At 32.9% G+C, this 20,695-nt stretch overlaps 1 protein-coding gene across 1 annotated transcript in view; it reads right to left on the bottom strand.

The window, feature by feature from the left end:
• LOC143060357 (ATP-binding cassette sub-family D member 3-like) overlaps nt 1-16,976 on the bottom strand; it is a 49,963-nt gene extending 32,987 nt beyond the window's left edge. The window contains exons 1-10 of the mRNA XM_076233598.1: nt 16,828-16,976; nt 7,679-7,715; nt 7,371-7,417; nt 6,284-6,335; nt 5,754-5,842; nt 5,069-5,138; nt 3,636-3,662; nt 3,087-3,157; nt 2,218-2,341; nt 766-822 (exon numbers count right to left, since the gene is read on the bottom strand). Of these exons, the coding sequence (XP_076089713.1) occupies nt 766-822; nt 2,218-2,341; nt 3,087-3,157; nt 3,636-3,662; nt 5,069-5,138; nt 5,754-5,842; nt 6,284-6,335; nt 7,371-7,417; nt 7,679-7,715; nt 16,828-16,934 (681 nt within the window). The 5' untranslated portion in view covers nt 16,935-16,976. The remainder of the gene's footprint in view (nt 1-765; nt 823-2,217; nt 2,342-3,086; nt 3,158-3,635; nt 3,663-5,068; nt 5,139-5,753; nt 5,843-6,283; nt 6,336-7,370; nt 7,418-7,678; nt 7,716-16,827) is intronic.
• Nucleotides 16,977-20,695: the final 3,719 nt, after the last annotated feature.

Below are 20,695 nucleotides of genomic sequence, written 5' to 3'. Positions count from 1 at the left end.
GTTTCGTTCCGCTAAATTATTTGCGCAAACAAAGTTTGTCTATTTTTAGATTACAGGTAATCATTTGACACTACGCATTAACCTGTGTAGTGATTTTGATTTTACGATAAATGTATGAATGAACGATAATTTTATGAATGAACAAGAGCACCTGACCTCTTAAAGAAACACAAATTAAACATATAAAACCATATTTAATAGGAAATAATTCAGTTAAATTTTCAATACTAAATCAACAACTGAAATGAATCCATATTTTGTTGAAACATCGTACGAACGGCGGAAAACGGAATCGCAGTTATAAAAATGTACTTTTTTTCACTTGGACTTCTATGTTATTTGATAGTCAAACGGTTGACCCTTTAAATACAAAAATACATCTACAAAAACATATTCTGAAACTTCTTAAATCCACTAACGTTTTTTTAAAGTTTCAAGCTATGTATTGCATTAGAAAACATACATAGGTGTTAAAGAATGACAGACCAGGAGCCTGTTTAACAAAATACTATGGCTTGATATGGGCGGAGTCTATGATCTGGGTCACAAAGATGGCCATATGCGATAGCATAAAAGCAATTGCTTTAAAAAATGTATTCCAAATTAAAATATGCTCACATAAAACTGATTTTAAATTTCAGACAGTTCTGATTTATAGTTCCTGAGAAAAGTGCAACCAAAATTTGAAGGAAATAACAGAAGAAGATGGAGAGATGAAAATCAGTAAACCTCCTCCTTTCAGAGAAGGGGCTTAATATAAATTACCTGTGCTCCAATACTACCAGTCAACTTTATTGTGTATAATCCTACATCCAGTAAAGGCTGAAAATATAAAATATCTTTTTAGATTTATCATAAGCTGTTAAAGGGGTATTAGCTATCAAACTCATGTTCACCCAACTTAATAAAATTCTTATATTTGATTAAAAACACACTAAAACTTAAATCCAAATTACAAAAATTATAAAAAGAACAATTAACAATGCATGGAGTTGATAAAGTGTATCAGCATTTCATGTGTATTTTCATCTAGACAGTAATTTATGATATCTGACCCTTTACCTTATTCAGATTGGAGTATTACTCACCCTCACTATAATAGAACTTGTGTACAGCCAGAGCGAGTTACTGACCTTTAACTTACTTGTAAAATGTTTTACTCTCTAAAAATATTAAAGGAACTTCTCTTCATCCTAAGTGAGTAACTGATTTTTACCTTACTCAGATTAGAGTATAACTCTCCAACAGCATCACAGAACTTTTCTACATCCTAAGTGAGTAACTGATTCTTACCTTACTCAGATTAGAGTATAATTCTCCAACAGCATTACAGAACTTTTCTAAATCCTGAGTGAGTAACTGATTCTTACCTTACTCATAATAGAGTATAACTCTCCAACAGCATCACAGAACTTTTCTACATCCTAAGTGAGTAACTGATTCTTACCTTACTCAGATTAGAGTATAACTCTCCAACAGCATCACAGAACTTTTCTAAATCCTGAGTGAGTAACTGATTCTTACCTTACTCATAATAGAGTATAACTCTCCAACAGCATCACAGAACTTTTCTACATCCTAAGTGAGTAACTGACTCTTACCTTACTCAGATTAGAGTATAACTCTCCAACAGCATCACAGAACTTTTCTACATCCTTAGTGAGTAACTGACTCTTACCTTACTCAGATTAGAGTATAACTCTCCAACAGCATTACAGAACTTTTCTACATCCTGTGTGAGTAACTGATTCTTACCTTACTCAGATTAGAGTATAACTCTCCAACAGCATTACAGAACTTTTCTACATCCTGTGTGAGTAACTGATTCTTACCTTACTCATAATAGAGTATAACTCTCCAACAGCATTACAGAACTTTTCTAAATCCTGAGTGAGTAACTGATTCTTACCTTACTCAGATTAGAGTATAACTCTCCAACAGCATTACAGAACTTTTCTACATCCTGTGTGAGTAACTGATTCTTACCTTACTCATAATAGAGTATAACTCTCCAACAGCATTACAGAACTTTTCTAAATCCTGAGTGAGTAACTGATTCTTACCTTACTCAGATTAGAGTATAACTCTCCAACCCCATCACAGAACTTTTCTACATCCTGAGTGAGTAACTGACTCTTACCTTACTCAGATTAGAGTATAACTCTCCAACCCCATCACAGAACTTTTCTACATCCTGAGTGAGTAACTGACCCTTACCTTACTCAGATTAGAGTATAACTCTCCAACAGCATCACAGAACTTTTCTACATCCTGTGTGAGTAACTGATCAGCATTAGATATTCTGTTATCTAAATTACTCATTTTATAGTAGGTAAACCCCCTGAAATTAAATTATTTTCATATTATTATCTGATATTTAGTTCAATGAAAATCCTTACATATATATATCAATATATTTCATCTCATATTTACAATTTCAAGTCTTTAAATGTATAGGTAAATAGATTGGTGTTTACGCCACTTTCAGCATTATTGTCTATTTCATAGCGGTCAGCTTGTATTGGTGGAGGAAGCCAGAATGCCCAGAGAATCACAGTAACGGTCAGCTTGTATTGTTGGAGGTAGCCAGATTGTCCAGAGAATCACAGACTTCTTGTAAGAAAACTGACAAGCCTAGTCAATTAAGATTGGAATTGAATGCAGAGTTTTAAATAAACAACCTGAAGTGTTGACAGTCTACTGAGTTTAGACTCTTTTTGTAGTTTAAGATAACCTAAAATCTAATTAACCTTTGCTGGGGTCTAAACATAGTTGTGAATAATTCTCAAAGATGATCAACGTTCTAGCATGTAGGTAGAGTTGTGTACAGCATAACATCAGGCCACATCATTAAAAAATGTTATCAAGGCATAACAAACACATTTCAACATTGTTCAAGGTGTTGTCATGGCAACTTTAATATTTATGGTAAATGAATATATCTTAACGATTTTTAATATACCTAACATCTTCTAGTATCATCCCTTAAAACTATATGAATTGCTTTCTCAGTGCATCATAAATTGGTGTCTTTGGATTGATTCTTGGATTCAGCCTTAACCTTTTAAGGTCATAGTTTAATTTACCTTAAGTATTTATCATATAAGTGTTGAGACAGGTTTGTTCTAAATCTCAGCTTCAACTCATTTAAACCATACTGAAATGGAAATATAACAGTGACATGTCTACTGCATATATGTTCATCCTGGGAAAATAACCCTGTCACAGTTGTTCTTGTGACACAATAGAAAGAATATCATTTCTTATGATATATTCAATATTTTCAATTAACATCTATTTACAATCCAACATACTTACCTCTATCATATTTATACAATATCTTAAACATTCAGTGTTTAACCTATATATTTTAAAAGAAACATTTCATTTTTGGTTAAATTTATCAAGAAAACTGGCGAATGACATATACTAGAACAAATAACTGGAATATATTATACAAATCGTATTCAATATAACTCCATACCAGATAACTGTATGAAACGACCTGTAAACATTAGGTTTAAAAATGAAAAAAGATATAAGAAAAAGGAATAAATTAGGTGCCAGAGAAGACAACTTGATAGTTATTGACGGACTAAACAACATAATCTTTAATTAGTAAATATAAACCTTACCTTCAGCATGTTGTTTACAACTGATATCTACAACACAAAACAACATAGTTATATCAATATATCTTACATATGATTACAGTGACTTCATACATTATCTATTATATATCAATATCTTAATAGGTTTATATCACATTTGATTATGTACAGTGACTTCCTATCTATTAAGTATCAATATCTTAATTGGTTTATGTTTCTTTATTCCAATTCTCAAGCACCTACAATCATGTAAAATGTCTAATTCCTATGTCTGCTTTAAGAGGCAAATGACCTATAATATCAACATGGTATTTTTAAAAACAAAATATATTTTAAGAGATTTCATATGTAATATATCTGTATAACTTTTCAATGGTATGGGAGCGCACATCAAGTAAAAATATTACAATCCAGGAATTATTTTTCCCCCCTCCTTTTATCTTCCATCAGTACAAGTTTCATTCCGATCCGGTTACAACCTGTGTGATCTTTGTTTTGCTTATAATATATGCCTTAGTTGCATTGGAGAAATTTCCTCTTTACAGAGAACTTGAGCTGACCATACGCTTTTGTTGAGGTTAATCTTTCTCAATTATAAGTTTTCTGTAAAGTGATTCATAGACATTGTTTAATATTTTATCAGGATCTTAATTGAGCTATGTTTATATTCACATATAGTTTTTGATATCTTTTTCTTTGTAATCATCAAAAGCATGGCACAGATGAAAGGAGTAGGTTCAATAAAACCCCTTTTTGGCCCCAAAATATAGCAGTTTTACAAAATTGTTAAAATGTAAACTATTAAGTTATTTTTGGACATTAGAATGGTTCTGCTACATAAATATGAGCTGTTTTTGACAATATAATGCACAGATGTCGGATACTAGCACCATTAAGTCATGCTAAATTACTGAAATCTTCACAATTCTAGCATTTTAGTTAAATTTTAGACGGTTTCCGTGTAAAACAAAAGTGGCAGCATTCGTGTTCATCCTTGATATTGGAATGTAAGTTGTATTTGATGATAATACATAACATATACAAAGGTTGGGGATGAACACGGATGCGGCCACTTTCAATTTTGACAAAAACCATCTGAAAAGTGACATTTTTCTGCATATTTGGTAGATTTTTCATATTTGAGCTTGAATCAGAGCGTTTATAATGACTTTTTCAGTTAAAATCTTTCACATAAACTAATTGAATCAAATGAAATAGACACTTAAGTGTTTAAAAAGTGGTCAAAATCTTTTGTCAGATGAAACTGAAATTTGAGGCCAAAATCGGTCCTTACCAGACCTACTCCTTTGTATGAATACTTTCCAATGGTATTGCATAAACTCATTATAGATACCAGGACTAAAATTTGATATTGTAGAATTTTTATTCATGGCAAGGAAAAACCTGTACAATTATTATTTATGGCATTACATAGATAAATTTGTTAACTCACTCACCAATGGCATTGCGTAGATAAATTTGTATAGATGAACTTTGAATAAGGACATATCTCTTCCAATAATAGCACTGTAAAACAAAAACATAAAAGAGTAAAATAAATGAACTACATAATAGAGTACATGTAGCACCATTGAATATTTATTTATATCATGATTTCAAACTCAACATAGTTAAAGTTGTATGATACAATAAACTTAATATGTTGTACAATGTCTCTTGAACATAGACCATCTTCTATATTATTTTAATGAATAATTCAAATAAATTTCACCTTTGTGTTACTGCAAAGCAGTTTAAACAAGAATGTATACATGTATGTCCCACTTGCCCAATCATTTTCTATGTTCAGTCGACCATGAAATTAGGATCAAAACTCTAATTTGGCTTTTAATTTAAAATTAGAAAGATCATATCAGATGAAATAGGTGTACTAAGTTTCAAGTTGACTGGACAGTAAAACTATATTGACCAAAACTTTAATGAGAAGTGGGACAGATGGATAGAAAAAAGAACAGAGGCACTGATCAAAAAGCATAAAGCACCTAGGTGGGGCATTATAAAACACTCATCTCCCAAATCAATAATGTTATCTGATTTCCAATCCAATGTCATCACATTTAGCTGTAGTGATGTTGTGTAATATACTTATGTTCTGTAAGATGAGATGTAAGTCACACCCACCTTTCTATAGATGTACCGTTCTGTATCATCCAAACGTCTGCATACGTTCTGGCTATTAATGACGCTGCTACTAAAGTCATGTAAAATGCCTGAAAGTATAAAACATAAAGTAAAAGTTAAACCTTTTTCAAATGATTTTTATAGTTTGTTCTTACGTTGTTCTGTTACACCACTGCCCCAGATTGGGGTAAGGGTTTAGCACCAACAAACAAGTTTAACCCTGTATGTGCCTTTCCTAAGTTAAGAGTCTGTAATACTATGGTTGTCGGTTGTTGCAGTATATCAGATCTGTTTTACATTCATTGTTTTGTCCATAAATGTGGGTGTAAGTTTTCTGCTTTGAATTTTTATATATTTTTTATAACTGACTATGCAATATGGGATTTGTTCATTGTATATTTCAGGCTACCCAGATTTAGGTCTATAAAACTTGGAGTGTTTCAAACATAGCTAATTCAATATCTTATCATGCTTATTTGTTTTACTTAAAAGTTATCTTTGAGAGTTTTAAGACAATGGTAAAAACTCACCTCTTTTGTTACCCATCCTGGTATAAGAATTTTTAGTAAGGACCATAGCCTCCTGAAAAAATAAACAAAGTTGTAATTATTAATAACTTAAATAGCATTTCAATAAATGAATGTGATACACTAGCTTTATCAAATACTACTGTAGATTTCGTTTTTTAACACGTTATAACATTGTATAAAAGTAATCATTATAATAGACTATTTTCATACTACAGAATTTATAATTTTTCGATAGGTTACATACTGTGTGGTAGGATATCCTGCAACTATGTCAAGAAACATAAACCGGTAAAATAAAGCTTTCAATCATTACAATCTTAATAAAAAAATTACCGTAACTGTTTTCTATACATGACAAAATCATCAGAAAACTGCAGTCTTTTTTTGCAGTCCAAATTGCACTGATTGTGTATTGATTTGACTTCTTTTGGTTGTTCTTACCTGACCATGTATATTGTACCAGATGTCTTAACACAAATAAAGTAACCAGACAAAAAATAATAAAATCTGGAGTCAAAAGTGGGTAATAAATTATGTTTTTTTCTGACAATTGTTGCAGCTGTAGGAAAAGGACAGGCAAGGTGTATTTTTAGTTTTGATACTTTTTGCAATTGTTGGAAAAGGACAGGCAAGGTAAATGTATTTTGTGTTTTGTTTAGGACACTTATTGTGATTTTAGGAAAAGTGCAGACACTGTGATGTTTTTTTTCTGACATTTGTTGCGATTGTAGGCAAAGAGCTGACAAGGTGCATGTACGTTTTTCAGCCACTTAAATTGCGATTGAAAAGAGCATGTATTTTATGTTTTCTTCAGACACTTAGTTTGTATATCTCATATGTCGAGCTCTAAAGCATAAAAATATACAATGATATACAATAACTTTAATAGAAGATGTCAACATTAATAGTAGACATCAAGACATGATAGCCCTACGAAATTCATAGGGAGCCACCATGTTACAGTGTTATACCCATCATATTGTCAATTATTTGCCTGGGGTGCAATACATTCATATGATATACAAACATTGTACATATACAGCTACATTTAAAAATGATTTACAAAACCTTATAACACAAAACTCACTTGAAGAAATCAAGATCTACTGCAGCTCTTTCTTTTTTACCTCCAGTCTGAAAAATGGAAAGTTTCTTGAATCATCTGCCAATAATCACTGAACACAAGCAATCACAGTTTTACATGTCTATGCATGTAATAATATGGAAAGCTGCTCTTTTAATAACACCAGATAACATACACTGTGTATAATAATTATGGATAAAAGATCCTATTTTCATGCAATTACACCAAACAACAAATACATTTGACATATATAAACTACATGTTATGGTAAAAAAAAACACATGAAGGCTTCTTATTCAAAGACAACATACCTCATGTATAACAACTTTAATTTCTGGTTCTTCAGCTCTGTCAAATATAAAAAGTATACAAAATAAATAAATATTAACTAACATGACTAATATATGAATCTATACTATTAAACAAGAAGACCTCATTTTGTGTGTTGCTTCTCTTCCTTCCATGATAAATTATCCATCATGCCTCTGTGTTCATTAGGTAACATGCATAGTTGTATTTGTCATCCATTCTTATGATTATTCAGGTTGAGTTATTTTTTGAGAAAAACTATAAAAAAGGGGTCCGGATATGATTCCGTCATCAGACTGACTTTTAGTCATTGATAAGACTTCCGGTTTGAAACATGCATAAGTACAACCAATCGTATGATAGTTAACAAAAATGAAAAATAAATAAGCCAATCAGAGCGTTCTTCATATCATGGTGTTTAGATCCCAAGAACCACAACTATTATACCTCCTTGGAGAGGACAAATATTTTTCGCGTTTATCTACATGTAAATTGCTACTATCATGACTATATACTACTTTAATATATAGAGACTCGCTGTATTCTGTTTTCTGTGAATGTTTAATTTACTATTTAAGGGGTCATACCCGTTGCATATATATATTAAAATAAGTAAAACATGTGGAAACAAGAATGTGTCCATAGTACACAGATGCCACATTGGCACTATATTTTCTAAGTTCCTAGTTGATTGGACTTCAACTTCATCAAAAACTACTTTGACCAAAAACTTTAACCTGAAGCGGGACAGACGAACGGAAGGATGAATGCACGGATGCACAGACTTGAAAACATAATGCCCAATAATGAGGCATACCAATTTAATGTTGAAATTGAAAGTAGTGATTTGGCAAAAATGAAAGTAGGGTAGAGATTAGAGGGAGGCAGGACCTTTTTTGGGACCTCGGGATCGAGTGTTTTTAAGCTCGGGATTTGAGGATTGATCCTAATGGGATCCAGGAATATATTTTTTGATTTCTGAATTTCGGTATATAAATTTCTTTAAATTCTGTATCTCGGGATTTCATGTTTTTAGCCCGGGATTTTGGGACCCTCCGATCACCCCTCAAAAGTTGGTCTTAGTTATTTATACAAGATTCACATCCTACCATTGGCATGTTAATAAGTCTCTTAAAAGAAAAAAGCACTGATGGATTGTTCTAGAAGCATATTTTATTAGACTAATAATGGTCTATATATAAGCAGTTACATTTATTTCATGTTTGAAGCGGTGTAAATTTTTGATTTAATTTGACTTTTACAAAAAGATGCATTGTAGCAAAGGAGAAGAATAATTGTGGTCTGAGGCCAGAAACAGGAAAATAATTGAATTTAACAGAAAGGAAACAAATATCGGACTTTGGAAAAAGGGAGAAGGCTTTTGATACCTTTTATGAAATTCCCCATACCTAATATCTTTTACAAAAAATAATTCTACAACAGTTCACCAGCTGTATATGCCCGATTTCGCGGGTGTGTTCTAGCATGATTGAATACTCAACAAAATTTATTTACATTCCAACTACAATTAAGATTAACTTAACTACTTTATACAAAAAAACTTATGTACATGTATACAGCAGTGAGTCTTGACTCAATCAGTATTAATTGCAGTTCGAAAATTTGTAAAATATAACATGATTTAGTTTATAATGCATTTTGTCTAAATTGCAAATGCCTGCAGGGACTGTTTATCTTCACAAGCCAAGGGTTAAAATCCAGTCCCCTTCTCACCATTCATGATGGATTAAGATAGAATTTCAGAGACACGATATAAAAAAGAAGATGTGGTATGATTTCCAATGAGACAACTGTCAAGAAGACACCAAAATGACACAGACATTAACAACTATAGGTCACCGTACCGCCTTCAACAATGAGCAAAGCACATACTGCATAGTCAGCTATAAAAGACCCTGATTATAAAGACAATGTAAAACAATTCAAATGACGTATTGATTTCTATCATTGTTGTCTATTGGTCGCAGTTCGGTCAGTTGTAACTGGTTGTATCATGCTAATCAAAAGTTATCCTTAAGATGACCATGTGAAAATGAGAAAATATAAATAAGTAATTGCCACATGTAAAGAATAATGGTATTTGGTGACCATTTTAATGTTCTTGCTGCCATTGGTAAAGAATGATGATGTTGGAATGTGCATGACTTTTATCCTCTGATATACATGATATATGGCGCAGCATATAATCAACAAGAATGTGTCCATAGTAGACGGATGCCCCACTCGCACTTTCATTTTACATGTTCAGTGGACCGTGAAATTGGAATCAATACTTTAATTTGGCATTAAAATTAGAAAGATCATATCATAGAGAACATGTATACTAAGTTTCAAGTTGATTGGACTTCAACTTCATCAAAAACTACCTTGACCAAAAACTTTAACCTGAAGCGGGACGAACGGACAAACGAACGGACGGACGAAAAGAGGCACAGACCAGAAAACATAATGCCCCTTCTATCGTAGGTGGGGCATAAAAATGTTGGCTTAATCTGTCAAGGGTATAGAGAAGGGGACTGATCATAACTCTTGGCTAGCAAAGATGGGGACTTTAAGTTTGAATGTAGAAGGTATTGTAAGTCCCTTGAGGGCAAATCAGTGTTCTAGCTACAAAGTTTGAACAGGGCACAGCGCCTGCTCTTTTTTATTGATGCCCTTGCCTTTTTTCTGTTGTTTCCCTTGCAACATGCTGTTTTTATGGCAAAAATCTCGGCATTTTTGCCTTTGAAATACCGGCAAATTCGTAATTCTTTCATGAACAGGAAGTTCAGCTAGCTGTGTTCAATTAAGTGACCCATTAAGTGCATGGCTTAACTTGATAGCTTTGGTGTCAAACACATTGTTAATTAAACCAAGTACATTTACCTTAGTTTTAGGTCATACATAATTTGTATAGTTCAAAAACGTTTGACAAAAAAAAATAGTTACTTCCCCTTTTTTATCACCTTTCACAATATTCTTCTCAAGTTCATGAAGTTTATATTCTTTTCGAAATTATTTTTTAATTTATAACCAATTAAGCATGTTAAGTGCTAATGCATATCAGAACATTACTTTTAAATATTTTTACCTTTAAACATTTATATAATAAATTATTTTGAAAACAATTTTTTAAATCTTTACTTTCATTAAATGATTTATCAAGTGCATTGAAGTACTAATTTGAACACAAATATTATAAGAGATTTTACTTTTGAAACCTGCAGTGAACACTGATTTAGCCAATTTCACGGTAAGAAACAGTCAACTTAAATCAGGTGTAAATGAAAGTATACATATAATGACCATATCATCAAAGTTATACAGAGAGGATTTTGTCTAAAGTATTGAATATTTTTACCCTAATTTAACTGAAACTTGATTATACCATAGTGTCTGAGTTATATGAGGCTTAATTATTTGCCCTTTTTTCAATGACATTTATGCATAAAATTGCCCCTTTTATGACTAGAACCCTGCCCTTTTCAAATTCTGGCTAGAACACTGGTAATGAAGTGTGTTGTTGTAATGCCTGTGATTCATTGGATGCACACTTACATACACAAAATTGAGAATGGAAGTAAATGTATGTACATGAATTGGTATTTTGGTAAAAGGACATTATTTTGTCAATATAGATAATGATAAATAAACATGCAGACATCTTATAATTTGGGTATTTCACATCCAATTTTTATGGTACATGTAATTTATTCTATCATATAACCAGATGCTCTGCAGGGCGCAGCTTTATACGACTGCAGAGGTTGAACCCTGAACGGTTGGGGCAAGTATGGACACAACATTCAAGCTGGATTCAGCTCTAAATTTGGATTGTGATTAAATAGTTGACACAGCATAGGTTTCTGACACAGAATGAATGTGGTCTAATGAACTTAAAAAAAAATTTTGCCTTTGAGCAATTCACTATGCTGTTGAATATTAATCCTCTCAAAAAAATGTTTGAAGAAATTTTCTTTTTATTTATGAAATCTGAAATGAAAAAAATTGACCCCCCAATTTTTTTTTTACATCCCCCTTTCCCTTATTTCAAAACTGATCTCAATTCAAATTTCTAATGAAGTTTGCAACAATAACTACTCATTTAAATACATCATAAAATATTAAAATGTAAAAAAGTGCTTGTTATTACTGAATGGTAAAGATTGTTTTAATCTATCAGTTGGTAGTAAAAGTGAATATACATTGTATATTGTATAAAACAATGATTTAAGTTGATTCAACTACTATTCTGGACAAAGAAAGATAACTCCAATTGAAATCCAATTGGATTTTCTTGCTATTGCACAATATTGTGCAATTAGATATTTCTTGCTATTGTGCAATACTGTGCAATTGAAAATATTTGCTATTGCACAATACTGTGCAATTGAAGATTTCTTGCTATTGCACAATAATGTGCAATTGAAGATTTCTTGCTATTGCTGAATACTGTGCAATTGAAAATTTCTTGCTATTGCACAATACTTAATATAATAATTTTGGATCCTGATTTGGACCAACTTGAAAACTGGGCCCATAATCAAAAATCTAAGTACATGTTTAGATTCAGCATATCAAAGAGACCCAAGAATTCAATTTTTGTTAAAATCTAACTTAGTTTAATTTTGGACCCTTTGGACTTTAATGTAGACCAATTTTAAAACAGGACCAAAAATTAAGAATCTACATACACAGTTAGATTTGGCATATCAAAGAACCCCAATTATTCAATTTTTGATGAAATCAAACAAAGTTTAATTTTGGACCCCAATTTGGACCAACTTGAAAACTGGCCCAATAATAAAAAATCTAAGTACATTTTTAGATTCAGCATATCAAAGAACCCCAAGGATTGAATTTTTGTTAAAATCAAACTAAGTTTAATTTTGGACCCTTTGGACCTTAATGTAGACCAATTTGAAAACGGGACCAAAAGTTAAGAATCTACATACACAGTCATGACAGTTAGATTCGGGATATCAAAGAACCCCAATTATTCAATTTTTGATGAAATCAAACAAAGTTTAATTTTGGACCCTTTGGGCCCTTTATTCCTAAACTGTTGGGACCAAAACTCCCAAAATCAATACCAACCTTCCTTTTATGGTCTTAAACCTTGTGTTTAAATTTCATAGATTTCTATTTACTTTTACTAAAGTTATGGTGCGAAAACCAAGAAAAATGCTTATTTGGGTCCCTTTTTGGCTCCTAATTCCTAAACTGTTGTGACCAAAACTCCCAAAATCAATACCAACCTTCCTTTTGTGGTCATAAACATTGTGTTCAAATTTCATTGATTTCTATTTACTTAAACTAAAGTAATTGTGCGAAAACCAAGAATAATGCTTATTTGGGCCCTTTTTTGGCCCCTAATTCCTAAACTGTTGGAACCAAAACTCCCAAAATCAATCCCAACCTTTATTTTGTGGTCATAAACCTTGTGTCAAAATTTCATAGATTTCTATTAACTTAAACTAAAGTTATAGTGCGAAAACCAAGAAAATGCTTATTTGGGCCCTTTTTGGCCCCTAATTCCTAAAATGTTGGGACCAAAACTCCCAAAATCAATCCCAACCTTCCTTTTGTGGTCATAAACCTTGTGTTAAAATTTCATAGATTTCTATTCACTTTTACTAAAGTTAGAGTGTGAAAACTAAAAGTATTCGGACGACGACGACGACGCCAACGTGATAGCAATATACGACGAAAAATTTTTCAAATTTTGCGGTCGTATAAAAATTGAACCCAATTTTTTTAATCACATCCCCCTTTCCCTTATTCCAAAACTAATCTCAATTAAAATTTCTAATGGAGTTTGCAACAATAACTACTCATTTAAATACATCATAAAATATTAAGATGTAAAAAAACTGCTTGTTATCACTGAATGGTAAAGATTATTTTAATTTATCAGTTGGTAGTAAAAAGTGAATATACATTGTATATTGTATATAACAAAGATTTAAGTTGATTCTGGACAAAGAAAGATAACTCCAATTAAAAAAAAATCTTGCTATTGCACAATATTTTGCAATTAGATATTTCTTGCTTACTATTCTGGACAAAGAAAGATAACTCAAATTAAAAAAAAATTTGCTATTTCACAATATTGTGCAATTAGATATTTCTTGCCATTGCGCAATACTGTGCAATTGAAAAGACTTGCTATTGCACAATACTTAATATAATAATTTTAGATCCTGATTTGGACCAACTTGAAAACTGGGCCCATAATAAAAAATCTAAGTACATTTTTGGATTCAGCATATCAAAGAACCCCAAGATTTCAATTTTTGTTAAAATCAGACTAAGTTTAATTTTGGACCCTTTGGACTTTAGTGTAGACCAATTTGAAAACAGGACCAAAAATGAAGAATCTACATACACAGTTAGATTTGGTATATCAAAGAACCCCATTTATTCAATTTTTGATGAAATCAAACAAAGTTTAATTTTGGACCCCGATTTGGACCAACTTGAAAACTGGGCCAATAATCAAGAATCTAAGTACATTTTTAGATTCAGCATATCAAAGAACCTAACTGATTCATTTTTTGTCAAAATCAAACTAAGTTTAATTTTGGACCCTTTGGACCTTAATGTAGACCAATTTGAAAACGGGACCAAAAGTTAAGAATCTACATACACAGTCATGACAGTTAGATTCGGCATATCAAAGAACCCCAATTATTCAATTTTGATGAAATCAAACAAAGTTTAATTTTGGACCCTTTGGGCCCCTTATTCTGTTGGGACCAAAACTCCCAAAATCAATACCAACCTTCCTTTTATGGTCATAAACCTTGTGTTTAAATTTCATAGATTTCTATTTACTTATACTAACGTTATGGTGCGAAAACCAAGAAAAATGCTTATTTGGGTCCCTTTTTGGCCCCTAATTCCTAAACTGTTGGGACCTAAACTCCCAAAATCAATACCAACCTTCCTTTTGTAGTCATTAACATTGTGTTTAAATTTCATTGATTTCTATTTACTTAAACTAAAGTTATTGTGCGAAAACCAAGAATAATGCTTATTTGGGCCCTTTTTTGGCCCTTAATTTCTAAACTGTTGGAACCAAAACTCCCAAAATCAATCCCAACCGTTCTTTTGTGGTCATAAACCTTGTGTCAAAATTTCATAGATTTCTATTCACTTAAACTAAAGTTATAGTGCGAAAACCAAGAAAATGCTTATTTGGGCCCTTTTTGGCTCCCAATTCCTAAAATGTTGGGACCAAAACTCCCAAAATCAATCCCAACCTTCCTTTTGTGGTCATAAACCTTGTGTTAAAATTTCATTGATTTCTATTCACTTTTACTTAAGTTAGAGTGCGAAAACTAAAAGTATTTGGACGACGACGACGCCAACGTGATAGCAATATACGACCAAAAAATTAAAATTTTTGCGGTCGTATAAAAATGATATACGACCACACAATTTTTTGCGGTCGATTATAAATATTGACTTTCACCTCTAAAGCTAACCAAACCTTTAAACAGATTTATTTTAGAAGGGATATACCTGTAGTTACAATGCTGTTGTTGGGTCATTAAAGTTGGCATATTTTGGTATTAATATTGATTAACAAGGATTGTTGCGTTGGAAATAAACACAAATGTTCTTCTTGTATCTTTTATGATGGTATAATAATAAAACCCAATAGCTTACAGGAGGGCGCATGCTTGATTTTCATTTGATGTAGTCCTTTGTTGATTTATGTATCATTATCATTTTTCTTAGTTTCTTTTGTTTCCTATTCTGACACAGGACTCAAGACTTTTTTTTTGTAATCCGAGTTTTAATGTGTGTATTGTAGAGTGTTTGTTTATTCTAAATTGGCTAGAGGTACATGTATAGGGGAGGTTTGAGATTTCACAAAACATATCTAACCCAACACATTTTTGTGCCTCTCCCAAGTCAAGAGCCTCAGGCCTTTGCTAGTCTAGTGTGTTTTTAATTTTAGTTCATTGATATGTTTTGGGGTTAACCCTTTCACCGATTGCTGCCCAGACAGAAGTTACTCTGAGACGATGGCTTCCCTGGCTACTATTACTCAAGTGGGAGATCTTCATAATAAATGTCAATAAAAACTTGTTTGTAGTTATTTGTGTATTTATTTCATTCACTAACACCATGTTCACAGTTTTGTTCATGTTTTGATAATTTTTTCTTCATAAAATATTCAAATTTTCAAATTTTCGGCATTATCTGGGTGAAATTCTCAAAATTCTGCTCTTAGACCCCAAATCGTAATTTTTAAACCCAAAACGGCAAAATTTTGAAAAATTTTATGAGGCTGTGCAAATTCCTCACACTGAACGATGTCCATTCCAAGTGTTTTGTACATAAAACTACATTTTACGTCAAAAAAGTATACTAGTTTGGCCTCAATTCTTCCATATTCTTTCAAAAAAAATGTTCCCTCATTTCAAATTCTCGTAAATTCCGTAAATTTCGTCTGATTTTGACACGGTTTTCAACAAACGGAAGCGCCATGTTTACACTTTCATCCAGGTATTCATCAAAGAAAGATAACTCATGTTTTCACTGTTTTGAGCGGGAAACATAAAAGAGGTATTCCGATCCCGTTAAAAACGGGACTCATCGTCAGCTGTCTGAAGCGTGAATCCCGGTAAACCGGGACTCATCGGCGAAAGGGTTAAGCATGTTATAATGTGTAATGTCCATTTTCAATGAACTAGAGGTAGTTGTTTTCATACATCTTTGCTATTTGTCCACCATTACTGGATATCACACAGGTTCCCGTAAAATTTGGACATCCTAATACGAAATATTTGACGTCACAATGAAAAGTGATTGTTGTATTACATCAATAGTTCAAGCGGACACATTATTATGTCAGCTGGAAAAACGATAAGGTGTATTATCAGGTCAAGACAACTGGCTCAGATTTTGAAATACAGAAAAGGTGTAATTAATCATGAAGCATCTCATTTTTTTTTTATGTAGAGTCTCTAGGCATTCGTGGTGATGGCTGTGGATTCTATGGATATTTTGACTGAAATATAAACGTTCTACTTTCTGACCTTTCAAAACATTGGACTTTGACACTGCTTTTTTCCGTGATTATTAAACATAACAGACTTAGATTTTTGAAAACGTTTGAAGGACATATATTTTATACCTGTTCTTTCGTTTCAAACCAATTTTTTTATACAAAAAGTAAGAAGCTACTGCAGCTACGGTTAAGATCGCCGACCTCTGCGGCGTGAGCTTGCTGAGCGCTGCCATATTTCACAAGATAAACTTCCGGTAATAAAGTTAACGATAGATGTCAACTCGGACCAAAGCTAACTGGGACCAATACCTCTCGGACCAGCTTTGAACACCCAAGGACAAGAAGCGTCAAGACGAGACAAGAAGAATAACTTAGCAACAAGAAGCGTCAAGAAGACTATTTATAGCGACAAGAAATTTAAAAAAAATCTTATTAAAATTACTTATTCAAAATGAATACATTAAAAAAATATGTATTAAATGTTGTTTTTATATATATATATATATAGGGGCAATAGTAAAGTGATAGGTCTATAGCAAGATTTTTTTTATATTGATACAAGAAATTTAACATTTGTCTTCAATTTGTTTTAATTGTCTTCAATCGATATTAAACTATGCATAGGCATAATCGTTTGAGGAGGTAATACACAAAATAAAATGATATGCAACTGAATATTCACGGTTTGATTACGTTTTCTTCTTGTTTGATTTCATTGTATTTCACAAATTATGTCTGTATTTTCTGGGCAATGATGCACAAATAATGCATTTTGAATGCATTCAGCTTATTATATATCAAACAAAGAAAGTGTTGAAAGAATTGTTACGAATTTACTGTTTAAGAATATAATAATAGTTCTACAGTTATATATTTTCCGATATCTCTATTAGTTTCCCATATCATCTTTTTATCGTTGAAAACTGTATCTAAAATCATCCCTTTATCCTTGGTTGCTATCAGACGCTTTACCTGTACAGTTGTTGCTAGGGTGCTCTCTTCGAGGTCCGCGTTAGAAGTATAAATAGTGGGTAGCTATTCAGTGTAAATTGTCATTTGTGTCGGAGACGTTGCAAGAAGAAGAGTATAAAGTTAAGACAGTGAATTGTTTAAGACGAGTAGCGGGATAAGTCAAACAAAGTGGAGTGTTTGAAACCTGCTGAGAAAATATAGATAGTTTCGGTTCGGTAGAAGTTGTATAAACAGGGTAAATGCTAAGGTTTTGCGTTCCACATCTCTCACTATTGCAGTGAGTGTTTGCTGTTAAACCATACCTTAGTGCTACCCTGTTCCAACAGTTTTATAAATATATTTTAATAAAGTTTCATACGTCGAAAGTTTACAACAGTTTGAATAGTTTCCATACATTCGTTTTATTCAGGTTTCAGCCCGTTTGATACATTTCGGTTCAGCCCGTTTTATACATTCAGGTTTCAGCCCGTTTGATACATTTCGGTTCAGCCTCATTTTTATACATTTAGGTTTCAGCCGGTTTGATACATTAAGGTTTAGTCCCGTTTTAAACATTAGGGTTTCAAACTAGTTCCAAACCGTCTGACCAGTTTCAAACATTTAGGTTTCAGACCAGTTCTAAACATTTAGGTCTCAGACTAGTTCCAAACATTTAGGTTTCAGACCAGTTCCAAACATTTAGGTTTCAGACCAGTTCCAAACATTTAGGTTTCAGACAATAGTTCCAAACCATCAGACCAGTTTCATACATTTAGGTTTCAGACCCGTTCCATACATTTATGTTTCAGACCAGTTTTATACATTTATGTTTCAAACCAGTTCCATACATTTAGGTTTCAGACTACAGTTTCAAAAGAGTTGGTTTTTAAACAGTTTTGGACTGAAAGGGTTTTAAACAGTTTTAATTCAACAAGTTTGGGTTAGGTTGATAGGTGTTGAAATTCGTTTTATGTAGTAAATTATTTGTTTCATATTTGATAGTGATTGTGTAAACTTTTTATTAGTTTTAGAACTTTTGAATTGCTTTTCAAATCCAAGGAAACTGGTACGAACCCGAGGATAAAAATAATTCAACGCCCGCCCGGTTACACGTTACAAATGGTGGCTTAGCGGTGGGATTTGTCTAGCATTTCTTAAGCGTATTTTGTACATATAAATTGTATTTTATCATGAATTCACATAGGAAAGATAGTGTTTTATATGATCCTGACATAAGTTTAACTGAGGAACAGTTAAGTCAGGAAATAGATATTTTAACTGCCGAATTAGAAAAATATCGGCATGTTAAAGACAGATCAATTTCCCAGGTTGATACACCCCGAACAGTGTTTAGACATAGTGATTCGGGGATAGGTTCAGTCAGGCGTTCCGAACAATTGTCAAAACAAACAAACTCCCCGATTTATGAAAAAAATGTAAGTAGTAGTGTAAATGGAGGCGGTTTAGGAGCCCGACCGAGATCATGTCAGGTTTGAAACATCAACACCTGCTGCAGAAAAACAAACTTCGAAACATTTTACTGAACAATTACAATTCCCAATTAGTGACAATTTGTCACAAAAAGAGCAAGTAAAACTGGTTTAACTCGTGATACCGAGTCTTGTGAAGATAAACAATCCTATCCTTTGGATGGATACAAAAATAAAAACATAGTAAAGACTGCTACCTATGATGGGAAAGGTCCTTGGCTTGACTTAAGGTCACATTTTGATGCATGTTCCCAAATTAATAATTGGACAGACAAAGAGAAAGGTCTGTATTTGGCCGTTTCTCTCAGGGGTCAGGCTCAAGGTGTTTTGGGAAACTTAACCCAGGAGTCTAGACAAGATTTCAAAGAATTGGTTAAGGCATTAGAAGAGCGTTTTTCTCCGTCTAACCAAACGGAGCTGTACAGAACCCAGCTCAGATAGAGACACCAGAGAGCTGTAGAGACCTTGCCTGAGTTAGGCCAAGACATACGAAGGTTAACTAACCTTGCGTATGCAACTGCACCAAACGAAGTGCGGGAGACTTTGGCAAAAGAGCAATTCATAGACTCGTTAATAGATTCGGATATGAGGCTCCGAATAAAGCAGACAAGACCTACTGACTTAAATGACGCTATCAGACATGCAGTTGAGCTTGAGGCTTTTAACAAAGCTGAAAGCAAAAGGATTGAAGGTCAGGGATTTTTACGAACTGCGTCTGAAAATAGACACAGTGCTGACAACATGACAAGTCAGCTTTTGAAAACCATGTCAGAGACATTAATAGAGTTGCAAAAAGAAATGAGAGACTTGAAACAAAACAATAAAGGTAGGAAGCAGGGTGGTGCCCCGCAGCCCTGTTCATTTAGGTGTTATGCTTGTGACGAGGTAGGCCACAGAGCATTTAACTGTCCTGCTTATCCAAACTTTCAATATAATTATCAGAACCCTAGATATCAGAACAAACCTAAAAGGTAAACATACTAACCAAAACTATGACAATTCAGATTCGACACCGGGAAAAGTGGGGGTTCATAAACTATTTCCTGATGCAGGTATGTTTCTGAAAGCAAAAGTAAACGGAATTATTACAGATTTGTTGATAGATACTGGAGCTACAGTTACAGTTATTTCCACTAAAATGTTTAAGAAAATGTCAAATATGCCTTATTTAATTCCAACCGAAAGGGATATACTTACAGCTAGTGGACATTCGTTGCATGTGTCAGGTAAAACTGAACTTGAAATTGAAACTGACACGTTCAAATGTATAAACGCTGCCATAGTTGCTGACATTAATGTAGATTGTATACTAGGGTTAGACTTCTTGAGAACACAAGAAGCTAACATAAATATATACCAGGGGACTTTAACTATAAAGGGACACGAAGTTAGATTCTATGTCAAAAGTCACATAGGCTGTGATAGGGTTGCTGTATCAGAAACTATTAACATACCCGCTAGAAGTGAGATTTTTGTAAATGGAGCTATATCCGATGAAGTCCCTGACTCATTTAAAGTAGGGCTTGTTGAACCTATAGATGACTATAAGAGAA

This window comes from Mytilus galloprovincialis, chromosome 1, assembly GCF_965363235.1.
Source record: "Mytilus galloprovincialis chromosome 1, xbMytGall1.hap1.1, whole genome shotgun sequence".
Lineage (NCBI taxonomy): Eukaryota > Metazoa > Mollusca > Bivalvia > Mytilida > Mytilidae > Mytilus > Mytilus galloprovincialis.
The sequence above is the reverse complement of the archived record's forward strand: the minus strand, read 5'-3'. Positions and strand labels throughout refer to the sequence as shown.